This window comes from Equus przewalskii, chromosome X, assembly GCF_037783145.1.
Source record: "Equus przewalskii isolate Varuska chromosome X, EquPr2, whole genome shotgun sequence".
In the NCBI taxonomy this organism is placed as follows: Eukaryota; Metazoa; Chordata; class Mammalia; order Perissodactyla; family Equidae; genus Equus; species Equus przewalskii.
In genome coordinates, this window is record NC_091863.1 from 492,501 (window position 1) to 502,895 (window position 10,395).

General features: G+C 65.1%; 1 protein-coding gene across 2 annotated transcripts in view; it reads right to left on the reverse strand.

Moving 5' to 3' along the window:
* The window catches only part of ASMTL (acetylserotonin O-methyltransferase like), a 19,283-nt gene extending 9,880 nt beyond the window's left edge, over positions 1-9,403 (reverse strand). Inside the window, exons 1-7 of one of the 2 annotated variants that reach the window (XM_070603577.1) lie at positions 9,263-9,403; positions 7,075-7,206; positions 6,058-6,105; positions 4,438-4,502; positions 3,340-3,401; positions 2,612-2,720; positions 410-725 (exon numbers count right to left, since the gene is read on the reverse strand). In XM_070603577.1, coding sequence (XP_070459678.1) covers positions 410-725; positions 2,612-2,720; positions 3,340-3,401; positions 4,438-4,502; positions 6,058-6,105; positions 7,075-7,206; positions 9,263-9,355 — 825 coding nt within the window. In that variant the 5' untranslated portion in view covers positions 9,356-9,403. Of the gene's footprint in view, positions 1-409; positions 726-2,611; positions 2,721-3,339; positions 3,402-4,437; positions 4,503-5,943; positions 6,106-7,074; positions 7,207-9,262 lie in introns of those variants that run through there. The other variant, XM_070603578.1, reaches the window with a different exon arrangement.
* Positions 9,404-10,395: the final 992 nt, after the last annotated feature.

The window sequence follows — 10,395 nt, forward strand, 5'->3', positions numbered from 1 at the left end:
TGTGTGCCAAGCCATTTAGTGAAGGCAGAAAAAATCAGCCGGGGACAGTGTTAGGGGCACTATGGTGGCCTGAAATGATAGGCTGAATCTTGAGCCCAGGAACCTGGGAACGGGCCCTTGTCTGGAAATGGGGTCTTTGCAGACGTGATGAAGGAAAGGATGCAGAGGAGGGCTTCCTGGAGGAGGCGGCCCTGAATCAAGGATGGAGAGGAGGGCTTCCTGGAGGAGGCGGCCCTGAATCAAGGATGGAGAGGAGAGACCCTCCCCGGGAGCCTCCGGAGGGAGGGCGGCCCTGCGACCCTTGACCCCAGACTCTGGGCTCCAGGACGGGGGAGGGTGGACCCCTGGGGTTTAAGGCCCCGGTGTGGGCTCGTTCGTTAGGGCTGCCCCAGGACATTGGCACAGGTACCTTTGAAGCTTTGAAGCTGTCGACGAGTTCCAGCAGGCCCGTGGGGAACGGGGGCGGGCTGTGCCCCGTCCTGCTGGAAACGGCCTCCTCTGGGCCCGCAGCCTGTGTTCGTTCTCCCCCGTCCTCGTCCCGGCCGCCGCGGCCCTGGTGGCTCTGAGCCGGGCGGGGGTCCTCGCGGCCCGAGGGGTAGTAGAGCTCGGCCAGCTTCTTGCAGAAGCGGTTCAGGGGGAAGCCCACGACGTTGAGGAAGTCCCCGTGCACCTGCTCCACCAGCATGCCGCCCAGCGCCTGGATCCCGTAGCCCCCGGCTTTGTCCCTGAGCGGGGTGGGGAGGGGTCCACAGGGGCGGGGAGGGGACACGGCCAAAGGTCAGGGGACACGTCAACGTTCGGCACGTCATTCAAGAGTCCGTGACGAGTGGAGGGGACCCCGCGATCCGCAGCCCAGAGGAGTGAGACTCCGGGCTCAAGTCGGACCCGATCCTTCAGACCCGGCCCCGGGCCATCGCACGGGTGGCCCTCTAGGCCCCGGGGGGAGCCGCCCTGCACCCCAGGCCCGGTGCGCGGCCCAGGGACCACAGTCTCTGGGGGCGGCAGTCAAGGCCCCGGGCCCCCCCCGCCATGCTGTTCCCCGCACCTGCATTCCAGGCGCCCCATTCGGAGGCCTCTTTATGGGGGTCCTCGGGCGCGCCCTGCTGACACCTCCTTCCACGGGGGTAAGAGGGGTCCTTGAAGACCCCCCTCCAGCGACTGAGCACCCAGCACCTTTCTATCCGAGACCCCCCCCACACACTCCCCCAAACCCAGGTCCCTAAAACGGCAGGAGCCTTTAGTTAGGGGGCCCCCTCGGCAGTGGGGTGACCCCCAGTCTGTGGTGCTCTCTTAGGGGGGCCCCAGCAACTGAGACACCCCCGACCTCGGGCTCCCGCGAGGCATCCCGGACACGGGAGATGCTGAGACCCGGGGGTGGGGGGGTCCAGGGCGCACACGGGACCCCTCAGCCGGCCTGGGGTCACCGCCCACCTTGACGCACGAGCTGCGCAGCCCAAGACTCGGAGACGGGACCCCCTTCCTCCCGCCCCCCATTCTCCTCCGCGCCCCTTCCTGACGGGGGTGGGCGGCCCCGTGCTCCCGCGCCCAGGCGGACATCCGGGGAACTCTGGGGCGTCGCCCCTCCCTTCCACCCGCACCCAGTCCTGCAGGCCCAACCCGCCCGCTTCGCCCTGGGGACGCCCCCGATCTCCCTCCCGCCCCGTCTCCGCTGCAGAGTGTGGAGCTGCGGGGACCCCCGGGGGCCTCCCTGTGGTCCGTGTCCTCTCAGACGGACAGCAGCTCGGGGCCGGCCTCTGTGCAGAGCCAGCGGGGCCCCCCCCCCCCACCCGACCCGACCCGCGCGGAGGAACATGCAAAGCGGGGGCGGCGTGACTCGGGGCCCGACGCCTCCGGAGGTGGCGCCCAAGGGCCAGCGGTGCACCCACGAAGCGTGTCCCCTGGCTGGGGTGGGACAGGCCACGGCTCGTGCACCCAGCCCAGCTGCCTGGAGCTCACCGGGTCCCTAGGGTCCCCCAAAACACTCATGTGCACCCCAACCTGGGAACGAGGGGGCCTCCTCCCTTGACTTCCCCCTGAGCTGGCCTGAGACCGGCTTTAACCAGGAGAAGGCAGGCTCCCACCCTCGGCCTCAGCAGCCCCGGGGGGGCGTCTACACTCGCCTACCCACTGTTGGCCCCCGGCTCCACGGGGGGACCCCGAGCAAGCCACTTCAAGAGGAAACACACGAGGCCAGACCCCCAAGCCACCATCAGACACGGGAGCGAGGCCAAAAGCCACTGGCCGCTGACCTCGCGACCCGAGCTCGAGGATCACTGATGTCTGGGGCCGACACGCTTTGGGGCGGCTGGCGCTCCACCGGGTTCAGGGTGGCCTCTGCTTTCCAGAGAGAGAGAGGGGTGCTGGCCGAGCGGAGTTGCCCCCGGAGGCCACCCCAGCTCCCCAGACATCCCACCGTCACAGCAGCGGGTGTGGGGCCCGGGGTGGGCCTGAAGCGGTTTATGATCACCTCCTGAGAAGCATCCTTACCCACAGGGCTGCCGGGGCACCGATCGGGCACACCGTCGGGACCTCAGGCCCTAAACCCAGGAGTGAGCTCCCCGGGGTCACGTGCGGGCAGGGCGCAGGAGGGCGCCTCCCGAGAAGGACTCACATGGGCTCCCCGCTGTCGATGTACTCCCACAGCAGGTCCTCCGACAGCTCCGAGAACCGCACCCTCGTCTCCTCGTAGAATTCCGACACGTCGGTGTCCAGACGGCCGTCTGGAAGGACAGAAGCCTGAGGGTGAGGACGCAGGACAGACATGAAACAGAAAGGCGAGTTGAAAGTCTGGCAGAATCTGTCTGTCCGGTGAGTGCTTTCCCTCCGAAAGGCCCCAGACTGAAGGCTCAGAGGTCAAGGTGCACCGGCCACTGACCCACTGCCTCGGGGCGCCCCCCCCCCCCCCCATCAGTGGGATGCTATCAGGCAGCCCCGGGGCCAGGAGCTCAAACGCTGCCTCAGGGTCCTTGCGCCGACCTCAAACCAGCCTTTAAAATTGCTCTTCGGGGGTTTTTGTGCGTTTTTTAAGAACTTTTTCGTCGGGGCGTCATTTACGCACGCACGACGCCCTGCGCCCGCCTCCTCCTCCGCCGTCCGGAACGCAGGGTCTCAAAGGGAACGTCCTGCGGGTGCTGGGCGGGTTTTAGGACAGACACCGCCCCCGGCCCCGCCTCCCTCGGCGGCGCAGAGGGGAACCCCGTGCCCATGCGGGGACCCCCCGCTTTCCTGGGCAGCACGGGGGTAAAAGGGCTCCCTCCGCGCGCCCAGGGCACCGACAGCGCCCGCCGCGCCTCCCCCAGGGGACCCCGACCCCGGGAGGAGGTGGACCGGCCACGGTACCTCGGCTGCAGCAGTGGACGATGGCGACGCCCGTGAACACGCTGTGCTCTTTTCCGCTCAACCTGCAAGACACGGAGCGACACGCGTCTGGGGCGCGAGCCAGGCTCTGACGCGGGTCCCCGGGTCCGCGAGTCTCGGGCGGGAGCCGGGCACTGACCCGGGTCCCCGAATCCGCGCGTCTGGGGCGGGAGCAGGGCTCTGACGCGGGTCCCCGGGTCCGCGAGTCCGGGGGTCCGCGAGTCTGGGGCGGGAGCCGGGCTCTGACCCCGGTCCCCGGGTCCGCGAGTCCGGGGGTCCGCGAGTCTGGGGTGGGAGCCGGGCTCTGACCCCGGTCCCTGGGTCCGCGAGTCTGGGGCGGGAGCCGGGCTCTGACCCTGGTCCCCGGGTCCACGCAGCATTGCCCCATGGGACTCCCGACCCCCGCTCCCTGTCCGGCCTCTCCCACATCATCCGGGCCACCGCGTCCGCAATGAACCTTTAGAGCGACCGGCACAGGTGGATGCGAGCGTGGTTCCCTGCTCTCAGAGTGGGAGGGAGCACAGGGCGGTCTTTTATGGGATCCAAGGTCCCGGACGTTGGGGAGCACACGGATCCACATGGGGTGGCCGGCTGCGTGGGAGGACCCAGACCCAGACCCAGACCCAGACCCGGGCAGCTGTTAGCCGGCTGTTCCTCAGGCCCATTTGCTGTCCCGGGCCAGGGGGAGATGGCAGCCCATGGTGGAGGTGCGGAGACCACGACAATAGGTGATGGGGGTGGCCCGCCCGGGGGTCAGTGGTCCAGGATGGGCAGAGGGCGACGGTGTCCGACCCCCTGCGGCCGGAGCAGAAGCTCAGATGCTGAGGCGCCCGGGGAGAGCCAGTCAGATGGACACGGGGAGCCGAGAAGGATGGGGAGGGAGGGAGGTGCGGGATCATGGCCACCCGGCCCCAGGGTGAGCCCCGTGGGAGGGGGGAATGAACACGGCTCACGTCTGAGGGCGCTGGCCGACCTCCGACCTCCAACCTCCCCCGGGCCAGGCTGCGGCCGTCCACCCCGCCCCGTGGCTCTGTCTGACGGGGGGGCCGGTTCCCAGGAGGCCGATGGGTGGGCACCCACCTGGACAGCATGCTGTAGGCGTCCTGCTTGTCCACCGGCTTCTCCAGGATGAGCCCCCCCACCGCCTGTGAGAGAGTCCGGAGAGAGGGGGTCATTCCCATGCCCCAAGCCGGGAGCGTGAGAGCAGCCCCGTCCGCTTTCTAGATCCCTGGTTATTTTTTTTAAAAATTTGATGTGAGATGAACAGAACATAAAATTCACCGTTTTACAGTAAACGGTTGTGTGGCATTTTGTGCATTCTGGACATCATGCGACCACCACTTCTATCTGCTTCCAGAAGCTTCTTCCTCATCCTGGAGCACTCGGGACCCACGGAGCAATTTTCCCCCCTCAAATCCCCCCTGACAATGGCTAATCCACTTTCTGTGTCTGTGGATTGGCCTGTTCTGGACATTTCCTATCGATGGGATCACACACTATGGGACCTTTTGTGTCTGGCTCCTCTCCCTGAGCATCCTGTGTTCAAGGTCCCTCCACGTCGTAGCTGTCTCAGGGCTTCACTCCTGTTCAGGGCTGCGTAATATTCCACCATACGGATGGACCACATTCTGTCTATGTATCCATCCATCCATTGGTGGACACTTGGGCTGTTTGCACCTTCCTGCTATCGTGAAAAGTGCTGGGAACGCGGGTGTACAGATGTTGTTTGAACCCTATTTTCAATTCCTTTGAGTATATTCCTAATAGTATGAAGCAGGGCTGCCCTAACAAAGGACCTCAGATGGGGCAGCTTAAACAACAGACATTGACGGTCTCCCCGTTCTGGAGGCTGGACGTCCGAGATCCAGATGCGGGCAGGGCTGGCTCCTCCTGAGGCCTCTCTCCTTGCTGTGTAGACGCCGTCTTCTCCCGTGTCCTCACGTGGTCGTCCCTCTGTGCGTGTCTCATCTCTTCCCATCAGGACCCGCCCTCATGACCTCATTTGACCTCCATCCCCTCCTTAAAGACCCGTCTCCACACACAGCCCCATCCTGAGGTCCTGGGGGTCAGGACCCCAACGTGTGAGTTTGGGGTCCACGGCTCAGCTCACGGCTCATTCTGCTGACTCACAGGGTAATCCTATGCTTAGCCGTTTGAGGAACCTGCATTGCTCACTTTTTCACTTCCACGTACACACGCCCTGAACCAGAACCAGAGACGCCCGCCCGCCCGCACGTAGGTCCCATCGACCCGGGCTGCCCGGGAACAGACGGCACGTTGGGGCAAGGCGGACCCGGGACGGCCCCATCCAGCGTTTCCCGACCCCGGGCTGTTTCAGTGTTCACATGCACGGCCCCTCCGTCTGGAGACTGTTGGCGGCCCGCTGACATTGCGGCCCAACGTCCCCAGGTTCAGGTCACCGTCAGGCCAGGCGTGGGCTCGGACGGAGGGCCGTCGCGTGTGTGGCAGAGCGGCCGTGAGGACCGATGCGCAGGACCTCCCGTCACCGACCCCAAGGCTCGGTGGACAACATCCTGGTGTCGGGCAGCACTGTGTCCCCCCCAAACGATAGGCCCGGGCCCTCACCCCCTGGCCCTGCGAACGGGACGTGATGAGGCAATAGGGTGTTTGCAGATGTGATCCAATTTAAGGTGAGGTCTTCCTGGAGTCGGGAAACCGGGGGCCGGGAGCCAGACTCACCACGATGGTGTCTGCTCCGATGACAACGTCGGGCGCCCGCAGGTCCTTCTGCAAGAAACCCAGATTTGGGTCAGAAACGGCGTTGACGCAAACGTCTCCCTGCTGCGACGGGCGCGGAACAGCGTCGTTCGGCACGAAGCCGGTGTCCCTCCGGGGAGCGAGATCTGGGCGTCCTTCAGTGCCCCCGGGCGAGGACGGGCAGGGGGGCGGTGTGGCTCCCCGACAGGCTGCTGTCAGTCATTATTGCAACATGTAGGGATAGATAGTAACACACAAGAGTATCTAATAGTCACAGATGAGTAACAGAGTAATAGTGATAAGAAATAGTAATCGATCGGACATTCATTTTATACAATTTTTATACTAATTTTATAATAAATGACACTGTTGGATGAATTATACTAATTATGTGGTAACACCTAGGAATAAATAAGCTACTTCTCTAAGCTAATAAATAAAGCTAATAAATAAGCTAATTCTCTAAGCTAATAAATAAAGCTAATAAATAAGCTAATTCTCTAAGCTAATAAATAAAGCTAATAAATAAGCTAATTCTCTATCGTAAATGAGACTGTTATATTAATTACGAGTATATGAGATGGTGTCACACGGAGCGATAGACAAGCTGCCTTCGTTCGATATCCTAAATGACACCATTATATAAATTACTACAGCGGATTACATAGTGACACCTGGCGCTAAGCTACGTTCATTCTAGAACGTCAAGGACGCTGGTACGTTAATTGCCAAGCGGATATTACGTAGTAATAAGTGAGCTGTGTTAGTTCTTTACTGTACGTGATACTGTTGCGTTAACTGGACCAGTTTAGGACATAAATAGTGACAAAGTGACGGACACGCTCGGTGACGCAAATGACCCACAGTGACGCCCGGCGGTGGATAAGCTACGGGAACAGCCTATTGTTAAAACCGCGTTTCTTTAGGACACGGATGTTTAAAACCTGCGAGCGAGGGAGCGAGCGAGGCTGCGGGGAGCCGAGGGGCGGGGGGCCTTGCCTGGTGCATCCGGCGGGCCACTTCCAGGGCCTTCTGCTTGGCCGTCTCCACGGCGTACGCGGGAGGGCTGGGGAACAAGGCCTTGGGGAGCATCTCTTTGAACCGGGAAGGGACCACCTCGAACCTGAGACCCTGGAACGGGAGAAAAGGGAGGGTTGGGGGTTTACCGGGAGAATTGGACGACGCGGAACAGAATGTGCAAGGTTTACGGGAACGCGTTCCCGCTTCCCGGCCGGCTCACCCAGTCCCTGGACGTTCCCCCAGGCCCGGCCCAGGACCCGGCGGGAAGACACTGGGAGGCGCGGCAGCCACATTGAGGCCAGCAGGGCGGTGCTGACTGGGGTGCTGGGGTCGAGGGGCTCCCAGGGTGGCCCAGAGCCCAGCGCTGCTTCCCTGAACAACTGAAAAGGCACCACCCACATGAAATGGAACCAAAATGCCACACCGACGGGGTGCAGGGGCGGGGGGGCACGTGTTTCACTTGGCCCCTAGCAGCACGAGCAGGTAGGACAGCCCTGTGGGAGGCCGGCCGTGGAGACGGTGACACCTCCGAGTGGGGTGGGGACAGGCAGGTGGGCCTGTGCATGGAGGGACAGCTCTCCATCCGGACGGGCAGCCCCATCTGACTCGTAGCGTTCCTCCGCCTCCTCTACAAGGAGCACCCCTGTGTCACGGACCCCCTGCACCCCACCTGGCCCCGGGCCTGCCTGAGAGCTGCCTTCAGTTCTGGCCCCGCAGTGGTCCCCATGGAGGTGCAGACGGCACCCCGCACTCTGCACCCAGACCCGCCTCCACCCTTCTGATGCCCACCTGACCCCCACCACAGAACCCACAGACAGCATGGACGCCCAGACAGCACAGCCCCACCATACAGCACAGCCCCACCATATAACACAGCCACACCATATGACACAGCCACACCCTATAACACAGCCCCCACCATACGGCACAGCCCCCACCATATAACACGGCCCCCACCATATAACACAGCCCCACCATACGGCACAGCCCCACCATACAGCACAGCCCCACCATATAACACAGCCCCACCATATAACACAGCCACACCATATAACACAGCCACACCATATGACACAGCCACACCCTATAACACAGCCCCACCATACGGCACAGGCCCCACCATATAACACGGCCCCCACCATATAACACAGCCCCACCATACGGCACAGCCCCACCATACAGCACAGCCCCACCATATAACACAGCCCCACCATATGACACAGCCACACCATATGACACAGCCACACCATATAACACAGCCCCCACGATATAACACAGCCCCACCATATGACACGGCCCCCACACAGCCCCTTCACTGTAAGAACCCCCACAGCGCCCCTTGCCCCCACCCCAGGCAGGGCCTCCGGGGCCCCCTCCCTCCTCACATCTCCAGCACCCCGGTCCCCCAGAGGGCGTCCCCCACCATGCAAAGTCTCGTCCACTCTGCCGCTGTCGCCCCACCAGCAGCTCCAGGACGGACCCGCTCAGCAGAGCCCGGGCCGGGGCCTCGCAGCCGTGCACACCCTGGCCCACAGGTGACCAGGTCACTAGGCCCTGACCCCACATCACACAGCTCCTCCTTCCCCGGCCCACCGTCCCAGACCCAGCTCACTACGGTCTTCCGCCCCTCACAAGGCCCGCGCCCCCAGACGGGGCCTGGTCACTGGGCCCATGGTCCCTGGGCCCCCTGGTGCCCGGGTCATGGGCACTCAGCCCTGAGTCACTAGGCCCCCGCTCAGTACTCCCTGAGTCACAATGCCCCTGGACACTAGGCCCCCTGGACACTATGACCCCACTCACTAGGTCCCTTGGATGTTAGGCCCCCTGGCCACTAGGCACCCCGGTCATGAAGCCCAAGGGACACTAGGGCCCCCAGTCACTATGCCTCCTGCACGCTCGGCCCCCAGTCACTAGTCCCCCTGTCACAATGCCCCCTGGACGCTAGGGTCCCTGGACACTAGGCCCCCTGGACACTAGGCCCCTTGGACTCTAGGCCCTGCAGACCCTGATCCCTCGGCTCCTTGGACTCTATGCCCCCTGGACGCTCGGCCCTGCAGACCCTGGTCACTAGGGCCCCCGGGTCACTAGGCCTCCGGACACTAGGGCCTCCCCTTCCCTAGGCCGTGGCCGCAGCTCGGGGCCCCGGCGCGTCCCCCTGCATGCTCACCGCCTGGCGGAGGATCTCCTGGCGGCGCGGGGAGGCGCTGGCCAGCACCACGCGCTTGTGCAGCAGCTTCCGGATCACCGGGCACAGCACCATGGCGCCGCCGGCCCGCGCTCCGCTCCGGCCCCGCCGAGTGCGCCTGCGCAGCGCCAGGCCCCGCCCATGCCCCGCCCCTCCACAGCGAGGCCCCGCCCATCCCCGCCCCGAACGAAACCCCGCCCCGCGCGGCTCCAGGCCCCGCCCCTCCCCGCGCGAGGCCCCGCCCCAGCCAGCGTCCTGAATGCGGCCCCAGGCCCCGCCCCGCGTGTAGCCCCGCCCCCCAGAGACCTCGCCCCGCCCCCGTCCCGCCCAGGCCCCGCCCCCGTCCGCGCAGGCCCCGCCCCCGTCCGCGCAGGCCCCGCCCCGGGTACAAGGGTCCTGGCCGACGCTCCGCCCCCCGCGCGGGGCCTGCGGGGACTGAACTGGGCGCGAGTGGGGGATGCGGGCGGGGATGTGGGGGGGGTGGCCCCCAGCACCCGGATGTCCCCGGCTCCTGCGGGAGCTCCGAGTGCAGGAGAAAAGCGGGGATAGCACGGGGGTCCTCGCGGGTGCGGATGGGCGGGAGACGGGGGTCCCCGCGTGCGCGGTGGCCGCGCAGAGATGGGGGTCCCGTCGTGCGCGGTATCTGGGCGGAGGTGGGCGGTCCCCACGGGCGCCGTAGGGGGCGGAGATGTAGGTCCCTGCGGATGCGATAGGGGGCGGGGGTGGGGCTCCCCACGGGCGCGGTGGTGGGACGGAGATGGGGGTCCCCGCGGGCGCGGTAGGGACGCAGTTGGTGGGGAGAGGGGGTCCCCGCGGGCGCAGTGGAGGGAAATTGGGGGTTCCCCGAGGGGGCGGTGGGGGCGGAGATAGTGGTCCCCACGAGCGCAATAGGAGGGCTGAGATGGGGGTCCGCGCCGGCGCAGTCGGGGGAGGGGGACATGGGGGGCCCCCGCGGAGCCGGGGGGAAATCAGGGTCCCCGTGGGTGCTGTAGGGGAGCGTAGATGGGGTGACCGCGAGTGCTTTAGGGGAGCATAGATGGGGGTCCCGGTGGGCGCGGAGGGGGCGGAGATCCAGGGGTCCCCGCGGGCGCGGTTTTGGGGGAAATGGAGGTGGC